This window comes from Poecilia formosa, unplaced genomic scaffold, assembly GCF_000485575.1.
Source record: "Poecilia formosa unplaced genomic scaffold, Poecilia_formosa-5.1.2 Scaffold52, whole genome shotgun sequence".
Lineage (NCBI taxonomy): Eukaryota > Metazoa > Chordata > Actinopteri > Cyprinodontiformes > Poeciliidae > Poecilia > Poecilia formosa.
In genome coordinates, this window is record NW_006799991.1 from 36,027 (window position 1) to 47,435 (window position 11,409).

At 39.0% G+C, this 11,409-nt stretch overlaps 1 protein-coding gene across 2 annotated transcripts; it reads left to right on the forward strand.

The window, feature by feature from the left end:
- The first annotated feature begins 664 nt into the window (after window positions 1–664).
- slc1a6 (solute carrier family 1 member 6) lies at window positions 665–11,141 on the forward strand. 2 transcript variants are annotated; one of them, XM_007552637.2, is made up of 12 exons: window positions 665–860; window positions 974–1,060; window positions 4,444–4,710; window positions 4,822–4,959; window positions 5,138–5,345; window positions 6,819–6,861; window positions 6,960–7,088; window positions 7,179–7,363; window positions 7,514–7,747; window positions 8,675–8,869; window positions 10,485–10,619; window positions 10,905–11,141. In XM_007552637.2, the coding sequence occupies exons 3-12, from the start codon at window positions 4,488–4,490 to the stop codon at window positions 11,101–11,103; spliced, it is 1,689 nt and encodes a 562-aa protein (XP_007552699.1). In that variant the 5' UTR covers window positions 665–860; window positions 974–1,060; window positions 4,444–4,487; the 3' UTR covers window positions 11,104–11,141. The 2 variants fall into 2 exon arrangements, with proteins under 2 accessions (XP_007552699.1, XP_016527322.1); XM_016671836.1 differs by lacking the exons at window positions 665–860; window positions 974–1,060 and adding an exon at window positions 1,289–2,149.
- The last annotated feature ends 268 nt before the right edge of the window (window positions 11,142–11,409 follow it).

An 11,409-nucleotide genomic window follows, 5' to 3' on the forward strand; every position in this document is an offset into this window, starting at 1 on the left:
TCCATAGGACCTGTTTTGTCCCTATTCTCAAGAATCACTGAATAACAAACCTGGACCCTTCGAGAGCTTCAGAGGAGCCACTAAATGAATCTTATGGAGATATGTTTACTGAGTTATTTATTCATTTAGTTTAATTCTTTAACCCTCTGCTCTGTGAATTGTGAAAATGTTTGCTGAGATATTTGAAATACAAAAGAAAACCTTATTTTAAGCCACAGAAAGCAAAAGCTAAACATTTCTCCATGTTGTGTGTCTATTTTCCTGTGTTAGCTTACTGTACTTCCCTCTGAATAACACAGTGTAGCATGACTGGCTGCTGAGGAGCTCCTTTCTCCTCACACTTCATGTTCATGCATGTTAATGGAGTTTTGTGAAGACGAGTGTGATGTGTGGGCGTGAGAGCTGGGCAGCTGGATGCCAGCAGGGTAACAGATACAAACAGTTCCCTGTAGTTAAGCACTGAGCACATGCTTGTTGTCATAGCAATAACCCCTGCGTGCTGTCTACAAGCACCAGGACCCACATACATTACAGTAATATTATTTATGCTATTGAAGTTCTACAAGAGTCATTTAGTCAGATTTAGATCAATCCCGGAACAAAGATGCTCATTCAGATTCAGGTTTTATTGATACAAATAAATGATCAGCCTCTCCTCCACCCACGCACACATCCCAGGCGCGCCTCCTCACAAAGCACGACGCGCTACATCGGTTTACGTTGTAAGTCGTAGAGTTTACAGTGCGGATGATGAGGGCAGAGTGTGTGAGTGGGCATCACTGCTTCATTAGCGGCAGCAAGCGGTGTAGCGAAGATGGAGAGATCCACATGATGGAGAGAGCATCGTCTCTGACGAACAGGTGGGCGAGACTTTGTTTCTAATTAGCTTCTCATCTTTTTTGCTCAACTGACAACAGAATATAGAGTCAAAAATGACATTTGAAATACATTTTTGTGTGTTGACTTTGTGAAGGTTCTGAAGACCTGCAAGGAAAAGTTAAAACGAAGAGAATGGACAAGTCATGAAAGTCTGACATAAGGAAGGAGAGACTCTTACAGGGTAAATAAGTTTCTATCTATCTATCTATCTATCTATCTATCTATCTATCTATCTATCTATCTATCTATCTATCTATCTATCTATCTATCTATCTATCTATCTATCTATNTATCTATCTATCTATCTATCTATCTATCTATCTATCTATCTATCTATCTATCTATCTATCTATCTATCTATCTATCTATCTATCTATCTATCTATTTTAAAATACATATTATTGTGTTGATATCCAGGATTAATATTTTTAAATAAGTGATGACAGAGAAATAGATTTTATTTGTCATTCTCTAATTTCCTGTTCAGATGTAGTAACCTCTGGATCTCTAAAAGTAAAAAATGATGACAACGCAATTATAAACTCAAAAGTTTTGTAATTATACTTCACAAACTGCAGCTGTCAGACTGACTGCATTTTATATTTATACTCTTTCATTCTTTCACTCTGAGTAAAACAGGATCTGAGTAAAAAAAAAAAAGGTTGGGATGACATCTACTTTGGCTAAAAGCTGCACTATGTAACTTTTGTAAAGAATATATTATTTTCACATTTGTTAAAACCATCACCATGCCGTGACAGAATGTTATGAGATAGATAATATGTAGAAAAGACCAATTCCCTTCACCTCCTCCGCACCCGACGACAAACAACCAATCAGAGCCAGGAGGAGGGTCTTAGCGCTGCCAATCAATGCTGCTAAATGTGCTAATGGTGAGAAATAACTTAATAAGTGTGTGTTTCACTTAGTGATAAAGTTCCTGAAATAAATAGACTTTTATTGAATGCTTTAAGGGAAAGATGGTCTGTCCTTTGTGTGTGTGCGCATGCGTGCGCGTGCGTGCGTGTGTGTGTGTGTGTGCGTGTGTTTTCCAGGCTTATGTGTGGAAATGTGAGAAGGTCAGACCATAGGAGAGGCCTTTTCATGTCTGTCTGTATATGAGCGCAGCGCAGAGCCGTAATCATTGTGCTGCTCTGCTCCGGACCGTCTCACTCTAATACAGCTTAAGGTCATTGCAGTGTGTGCTGGTCCAGTTCTGATCGTCACCTGACTTTAATCTAACCGCTCCCAAAGACTGTAACCATGAGTGGTGAGTAATTACACCTGTCTCTGTCGCAGAAGGATATTTGAGTGAATATGAGCATTTGCACAATGTTATTAATAAATTACAGAAACTGTTGTGTATTTACTTGTACAGGCATCATGTACTTTGTATTACATGGATAAATCTTAAATTTATATTATAGTATGAAACAAGGCATAGGTGTGTGTGTGTGTGTGTGTGTTTATGTTTTAGGCTACAACTTCAATATTCAGCGTTAACTTTCTTTAGTGTTTTGTCTTATCTGCAAGTTCAGATGTTTTTTGTGGCTTTTGGATTAATTTTCTTGAAATCTTTAACAATTTACACATCTTATGTTTTTGTGTGAACTGTTGCTTATAGAAAATAGCGACCGTCTATGTTTACACCAGTTTTATTCTGCATGACCAATATTGGTTTAAACAGGTGTGCTTCATACGGTTCTGTTAAATCATGATCCACAAAGTTGGACAAAGCAATCTTTTGTTAAAACCGTTGGGATTTAAAACTGCAGCACAGCACTGTCTGTAAATTTCTGGATTTTCTTTGACATTATGCAAAAGGGTTGCCAAGATGGTGGTCCGACAACGATGGTTGTAAATTTGTTGTGGCTTTGAAGTTGATAGTTTATAGTTGGACACACATTGTGATGCTCACTGTGTCTGGATGTTAATAGCATGTTGTTTTTGCAGCTGAATGTGCTCTGTTACAGTTGTATTCAGTCCATCTTCTCAACTGTGCAATCAGAGGGAACCTGTTACTTTCACCTTTTTTATTCGGGAGCAACATATATTTTTCAGTTTGAAATAAAAAGAATGCTTTAAAGATAGAGGACGCCAGCATATAAACTGGTCCTGGGTCATCCCTGCGATCTCTTCCCCTCATTTGGTGGCAGACATCATTCCCACCTGCTAGTGCTTTACAAGAAATCCCTAAAATATTTTGCATGCATGTACTTATGCATCACATATCAGTGGTTCATTTAACTTGACTCTGTAATATTCTATCAAGATTTTATATTTTGATCTATTTTCATTCATTCTCATATGTGGGCCAGTTGAGTATTGTGAAATATGTCACATTATGATCCCTGATTAAACCCAAATAACATCGAAGGGGAAGAAATTAGCCTATTTAGAGGGGCCACATTATTGCAAACTCTGGGTAAAGAATGACAGATTACTTTAAATCACCTGTGGTCAAAGCAGCTAGAAAACAAGGAAGGTAAGAACAGATTGTTGCAAAAAAAACCACCAGAACGTAAACGTATATATGGGGTGAGAATGATGCAGAAATGTGAAATTACTGCCTTGAGGTGTTCAGTTAAAGGGAGAGCATATCTGTGTGACTTGAGGGGGTAGATAAACACATGAATACGTCACTGAGTCAAAGCGCGGGAAGTCTAGTCTGTTTGCAAAAGGGGAAGTGCTAAGAGGAAGCAGGTCTGCAGCCAGGGCAGATAGGAAGACGTAAAACTATCAGCCACGTGTTACTACACGCACAAAGAAAAGAGAGAAACACGGTAAGATTTAAGAAAGCTCAGTAATTTAACATTGACAGCACTTTTCATTCAGGACATTTAAAAAGGACACTTGCATTTTTTTTAACTTATCTAATTTCAAAACAAGAAGTTTTTCCTGCTTTAGTCATAATTAGGAAACCGGACTTGAGGCTTTGCAGTGTCAGTAAAAGTTAGCAAACCCACAGAATCAGGGTGTACAATGTAATTCTTTGTTCTTTTTTTTCCACAGCTAAAACAATGTATTAATTTTTGTGAGATATACAACAAGCACAAAACTAACGTTGTGTGCTTTCAAAGTAAAGTAAGAGCTGAATGGAGAAACTGTTTGGCAGAGACAATCTGCAACAGGACACACAACACATTAGCTTGAGTGAGAAGAGACTTGTGTTGAGCTGCCTGTTACTTCTTCTTTATGTTTTTCTTTGCTGCTTCATCAATTTTGTGGTAACATTTTTAGTTTATTACACAATAATAAACTAAGAATGTGCAATTAATAGACTTTAACGTTATTTTAAATTCTATTTGCATTCAAGTTTGACATGTTGGCTTAGAAATGATGCTATAGTGTGGAGAACTCTGACCATGAAGCTAATTTAATTAACAGGAATGCACAGGCCAATGGTATAACAGCTTCCAGAGTTTTTGTCAGATTTTTGGTCACCGTTTAATTTTGATTTACATCACTGGCCTGGTGCTGAAATCTGCTTCTTGGTTTCTTCATCCATCCAAGACAAAAAAAATATGGAATAGCGACAGATATTGGATTTTAATCCTCTTTCAGTTTCACACGAGACCTGCCTGCTGGACCAGGTGTTGGGGCTTATTATGAATGAGAAGCCACCCAACAGTGCAAGCCTTTTTCTAAACGAGGACGCAGAAAAACCAACGTTGCCGGACAAAGTTGACCTCAGGAGGCGTTTTCGCAGAGCCATGGAGAAGAGAGCAGGCAGCATGAGGCAGAGGATCGGCTCCATCAGCAAGAAAAGCCTCAAAGGTTTCTTCAGGAGGAACCTGTTTGTTTTGTTCACAGTGGCCTCTGTGGTTCTGGGTGAGTGGGAATAAAGTCATGTTATGCTGGTTATGTAACTTATCAGTTACTTGGGTACAAATTACTTTATTTGTTTGTTTGAATGTGTGGGAATGTTTACTCTCTGTTCAGGTGTAATCCTAGGCTTTGCTCTACGACCCCATAACCTGTCCATGAGGGAGATAAAATACTTTTCCTTTCCTGGGGAGCTCCTGATGAGGATGCTGAAGATGCTAGTGCTGCCGCTGATTGTCTCCAGTCTGGTCACAGGTTAGCTCATGATGAGCAAACAAAATAAGTCCCTGTGCTTTAATCTCATCTCTTTATTTACTGAAAATGTTTTACTCAGAAATCACAAAAATAAAGTAATGATACCAGTAGGGTTAGGGTTAGGGTTAGGGTTAACAGCATTTGGCAGTTTCACAAACATTTTTTTTCCATGTCTCAGGTATCTCCTCGTTGGACAGGAGAGCATCGGGAAAGATGGGTGTGCGCGCGGTGGTGTACTACATGGTGACCACACTGATCGCAGTGTTTATCGGCATCGTGATCGTCATGATCATCCAGCCGGGGAAAGGCAGCAGGGACAGTCCTACGGTGAAAAGCGGAAACATTGAATCCATTCAGGCTACTGATGCTTTTCTGGACCTCATCAGGTGAGGACCCACAGGTTTAGTGAGATCAACGTGTTTGGCTAAAATGCTACATGGAAGGTTACATGAAAAAAGAATAAAACTGGGGGGTTTCTACACCTTTCTTAATGAACCAGGGTTTTCCAAAGTAAAAATAAACTTGACAAATATTTTGAGACGTTTTTATCAGACCCATGTCCTGTGCACTTAAACAGAAAAATAAAAATAAAGCTGTTAGAGGGAATATATAGAAAATGAAAGAAAAACTGTAACAAGGTGGCTGCTTATCAATCAATCAATTGTATTTGTACAGCACATCTCAGCAACCAGGTAGTTCATAGAGCTTTACATCATAAAAACCCAAACATACAAAGTCATAGGACACACAGGCAACAATGGAAACATTACGTTTTGTCAAGTGCCATCACCATACATGAAATATGTTGGTTAATGTTTCATTTATTTTGGTTCAAGAGCAATTATAAACAGGAGGGTTTTTAGTCTAGATTTAAAGGAACTCAGTGTTTCAGCTGTTGTACAGTTTTCTAGAAGTTTGTTGTTGCAGATTTGTGGTGCATAAAAGCTGAATGGTTCTCTCTCAGGTTCTCCAGAGTCCTGATAATATATCATAATGCTGCCACCATCATGTTTCACATTTAGTGCTCGATTTTTGATGAGGTGCTTTTTTTATGTTTTGTGATAAGCATGTCTTTTGCAACTATGGTCAGCATAAAGTTGGGCTTCATGGTGGATTCAGAGAAGCTTTTGTTTTGCAATCGCACTCCTTCGTCCAAACATTTGGAAAACACAGGAAGTGGTTACTAACACATGTAGAACTAAAACAGAACCGAATTTACTGCAGTTCTTTCAGTGTTGCTGTCAGTCTCTTGGCAGTTCCTTCTCCACTTTCTGTCTTGCCTTCTTCTCGTCCAGTTTTGGAAACTGTCCCTTGTCTCTAATTTTTCTGTGCCATGGTACAAGAATATGGTCTGTGAATTATGCTCTTCTCCTGACTGGCATTTAATGTCCAACGAGATCCTTTTTATCTTCTGTAATCTCTCTGCAAACTATAAACATATAAATGCAAATAAAATCCTTATAACACAGCTGAATGTAATTAAATAGTCACTAAAATTGTTGACAGGTGTGAAACCACCAAGACTGAATGCTGGAATTGAATCAAAAGGTTCTTCAACAAAGTGTCAGTTTATGAGTGTACACAATTATGCAACTAAACAATAGTAGCATTTAATTGTTTTTTATTTTTAGCGTCAAACAGAGTTGTTTCTTTTTCAGTTCAAATGTACAAGATATACGTCACACTGAAGGTTGATTTCATTTTTACGTCAGAAAAACCAGATGTTTCAACAAGTGGTCTGTGCACTATTTATATCCTCTATGCTACATCATTATGTTAGTACAGGACTATTGATGACATTTCACACATTTCTAACAAACCAGTTTTGACTCATCTGGAGTTTTTGTCTGTCCACTTAGGAACATGTTTCCCCCTAACCTGGTGGAAGCGTGCTTCATTCAGGTAAATCTGTTTCACTTCCTTCCAGTTTCTGCCATTTCATGTGCCATGCAGAAGTATTCACTTTCTATCCATAACTTCACTTGTGGGTTTATTTGCAGCATAAAACTGTGTACAAGAAGACTGTTTCCACAAGAAACGTGACAGTGACTCTCAACCTCACCGACTTGCTTAACATAACAGACTCTCCTCTGAGTGAAAACCTCACCAGGGTGCAACGCACCATACAGGTGATTTCAAATCAAGATATCATCTTGTTATTTACTAGAATAAAGCCCTACACCTAGATTACAAAGTGCTGTTTCTGTTGTGATCTGCAGGAGACAGTGGAGGAAACAGTTCCTGTGTCTGGTTCCTCGGCCGGAGTGAACGCTCTGGGTCTGGTCGTCTTCTCCATGTGCTTCGGTCTGGTCATTGGCAACATGAAAGAGCAGGGACACGCTCTTAAAGAGTTCTTTGACTGCTTAAACGAGGCCATAATGAGGCTGGTAGCCATCATCATTTGGTAAATAACACCAGAATTGCTGCTTTTCCTGCAAAATGGGTTTTCTGACTTACTTGAAAAACTGTTATATAGATATTGAAGCTTGCACTTGCATTTTGTCATGTTTGTTTGTGACAGTAAACAATGTTCCCAAATCATCTCCTTCTGCAGGTACGCTCCAGTTGGAATCCTGTTTCTGATTGCTGGGAAAATAGTGGAGATGAAGGATCTGGCAGAAGTGGGTGGTCAGTTGGGGATGTACACGGTGTCTGTCATCGTGGGTCTTCTAGTCCATGGACTATTCGTCCTGCCGCTGCTCTACTTTCTGGTTACCAGAAGGAATCCCTACAGTTTCATTGGCGGCCTGCTGCAGGCCCTTATCACTGCTTTAGGGACATCGTCTAGGTGAGTTTCACCATGAACATATTTCTCAGTGAAGGCTTTGTATTTTACTGTCCAAAATGCTCAACAGACATACTGAATAGCCATATTACTGGCCATTTTAGAATGAAATCTTCTGATGAGCATCCAGCGTGTAAAGAGATGTTGGCTTGTGCACACAATGACAACAGCACTGTAATGCCAAAAGCAGACTGTTTTTGTAAAAATAAATGTATTTTCTATCCATTTGTTTAAACTTCCCACAAGTTTAAACAAAGTTTTGATTCATTGACTTCAAGTTGCAGCCAGAAAACTCTAACAGAGACTTTTTTCCAATGATCTACAGGATTCAGCAGTTTTATTGCCATCCTAGGGCCACACACCTTGATCGGTAACATCCAAAGTCAGTCCTTATGACGGGTTCATCTTAGATCTGGATGTAAAAAAAAACTCCTGAATCTAATGAATGATTAATCACCTGGCCTTTGCAGGACTTCAGAGCAGGTTGTGACTTAATTCAGCTACGTTAGCACAGCAGTACATCTTTAAAATGCAGAACACAACACCTATAGGACAGGAGTTAGACACAGATAGTCTTTCAACACATCTTGATTAACCACATACATTATATTGCCAAATGCATGACATCACCTACATTTATCAACACATAAAATTTAATGTGTTGAAATAGGCTTCATTCTAGTATTAATGAAGCTCTACTGAGACAAAGGCTTCAATATAGCACTGACCCACCATTTGCAAAATGTAGCTAATTTCAACCTGCTAGACCAGGTTGAAATTAGCAGGACACTCTTTATTCCTGTTGGGGCCACCCCTAAATCTCAGGAGCATAAAATTATTGTGAATATTATTATCTTCACAACCCAATCTTTGATCACAGACGCTATAATCTCTACGTCTTTTGTCTTTTTTTTCCCCACTGTCTTGCAGTTCTGCTACTCTGCCCATCACTTTCCGATGTCTTGAAGAAAACAACCACGTCGATAAACGAGTGACTCGCTTCGTCCTCCCCGTGGGTGCCACCATCAACATGGATGGGACCGCGCTCTATGAGGCTGTGGCGGCCATCTTTATCGCTCAAGTCAATGACATGGACCTAAACTTTGGGCAGATTCTCACAATCAGGTTAGCAAGTTTTCATTAATCACTAATAAATGAATTTAAAGCACAATGAATGCAAGAGTGGGATTAATATTTTACCTAAATGAACCATTTTTGTACAATTTGTCTGTTTATACTAAAGACATTTTAAGCTTCTTCAAAAATAAATGTGAGCACATCTGTTAAGCTCAAACGACAACAGAACAAAGACATTGTATTATTTTTTATTTTTCTACATTTGGATATCAGACCTTAAAAACACATTTTGTGATTAAAAGCCACTGTCATTTCATCATCAAATTATTGAGAATTAATACATATTTCTTGGTTTCAAACACTAAAAGGTGCTTACAAATAAAAATATTACAGTGCCATCTTGGGACTTTGGATAATGTGACACTTTCCATTAGAAGCCCAAACAATCTGCTTATTAATAACTTTTAATAATCTGTAGTTTTGGCAGCCTTTTATGTAGTTGAGCAAAACATATTGAAGTTTATAAATCAAACACAACACTGCACTAAAACAACGAATTATCACCATAGACTAACGGTGAATCTTACTCAGCAAAGCCCTATGCTCTGTCAAGAAACATCACTGTTGCAGTGAATAATTATAAATAACTTCATTTAGCATAATTTCATCGATCTAAAAATGAGAAAGACATCAGAGATTTTGTGAGGTTTAATCTGAAACCGGTTGATGAGTTTACTACGGAAATGAGAAACTGAGTCTGCTGGTTGAAATTTGTCAGATGTGCACCTCATTTTCTTCCGTCACGTATGTATTTTACTTTTAAAATGTAATCCATCGAAGCTTTTGTAACCAAAACATTTTGTTTGTTTTCGTCATGGAAAGTAGGGAATTTTGCTCAGAATTACAATATATCCTCCTGACTACCAGAAAAAAAAAAATTGTCCAATCACCATTTTTTTTAAATCCCACATTCTTCGTAAGGTAATAAACGGTTTTATGCACTTACTTTGTCTCGTCCCATAGAATGTGTTATTACTGATGAACACAATTTTTATGTATTAGAAAAAGATACGAACAAAAGTCCCACCCCTTCATATGTGGTATCATTGAAAAGCCCTAAATGTCCTCTCCAGATACCAAAAGGAATTAATTCAGTAGAATGCAGGGGGTGGGAGACATTCAAGTTTAGAAATGTCCTCTACAGAGGACAAAAATGAACTACTGGTAGTCAGGAGGATATATGGAAGCATAGCTGATTAAAGATTTTAGAGTAGAGATTTATTAGAGGTTGATGAGGTTTGGTGGAAATCTTCGATGTGAACTAGAAAATGAGATGAACGGAAAAGGAAAGACGTGGATTACAGTGGCTTTTCTCTTTTTCAATCCGGTTTTGTCCTTTGACTTTCTTACCTAGATGAACTGATTTATGGCTCTAGTTTAAGCTTTTCTGAAAACATATTGCATTAACAGTGTCTTCTGATTAAATTACGTTAAGTTGTAGTGTAACTGTGTTACACTACAAACGTAACACAGTTTGTAGTGTAGGTAGTGTAATAGTTCCTTGTTTGGCTTCATCACTCAACTACTCCCACTATGACTGCACATGTGCTGTTTGTTTGTTTCCCTTTATTAAATGTCTCCACTCTCCATCCCACCCACTCAGTATCACAGCAACGGCTGCCAGCATCGGAGCAGCAGGCATCCCTCAGGCTGGTCTGGTGACCATGGTGATCGTATTGACATCGGTGGGACTGCCCACAGAGGACATTACACTGATCATCGCCGTGGATTGGTTCTTGTGAGTTCCCACTAAATGTCAGCTTGACGGGGATTGGTCTGGGACTGAGCCAGCCTAAATGTCATTGTGGAGCTTCAGAGAGCCTACAGGCTGCACCTCCACAAAGGTTATTGATACATAATGCAGAGCAACAGATTAGAGAGCCTGTGAGGATATTTGTAGTCGGTGTACGCCAATGTTTCTGGTTGAAATGGTTCTTTGCATAATCAACCCCCCGCAGGTGTGCCCCAGTTTCTCCTCCTTCCACTTATCACCTAATATCTTCTGTCTCCGTCTCCGCTGCAGGGATCGTTTGCGCACCACCACCAACGTGCTGGGCGACTCGCTCGGTGCCGGCATCGTGGAATATCTCTCCCGTGAAGAACTGCAGAATCAAGATGCTGACTTGCGAAACTCTGTGATAGAGGAGAATGAGAAGCCATACCAGCTCATCTGCCAGGACAATGACACACTGAACCACCTCAACAACGAGACCACGATGTGAGGAAATTTGTTTTCACCTGAAAGGACTTAACAAATCAATAACATTTCAGCAAGAAAGTGAGGATCGTTGAGATAGAGGACTTTCTTGAACACCTTAAATTGAAATTGGTTAATAAGCTGCATCTTCTGCAACAAATGAGGCATTCTTAAAGGGAGGGAGTATTATGTAAGATCAGCTTTTTGAGCTTTACATCATCTTATAATGTTATTCCCTCATCTAAAACACGTCTGGAGAGTTGCTTTGTTTTGTTTCTTTCATGCATGTTTGAGGAATCATTCAATCATTCGGGTTGCCTAAACTCCAGCT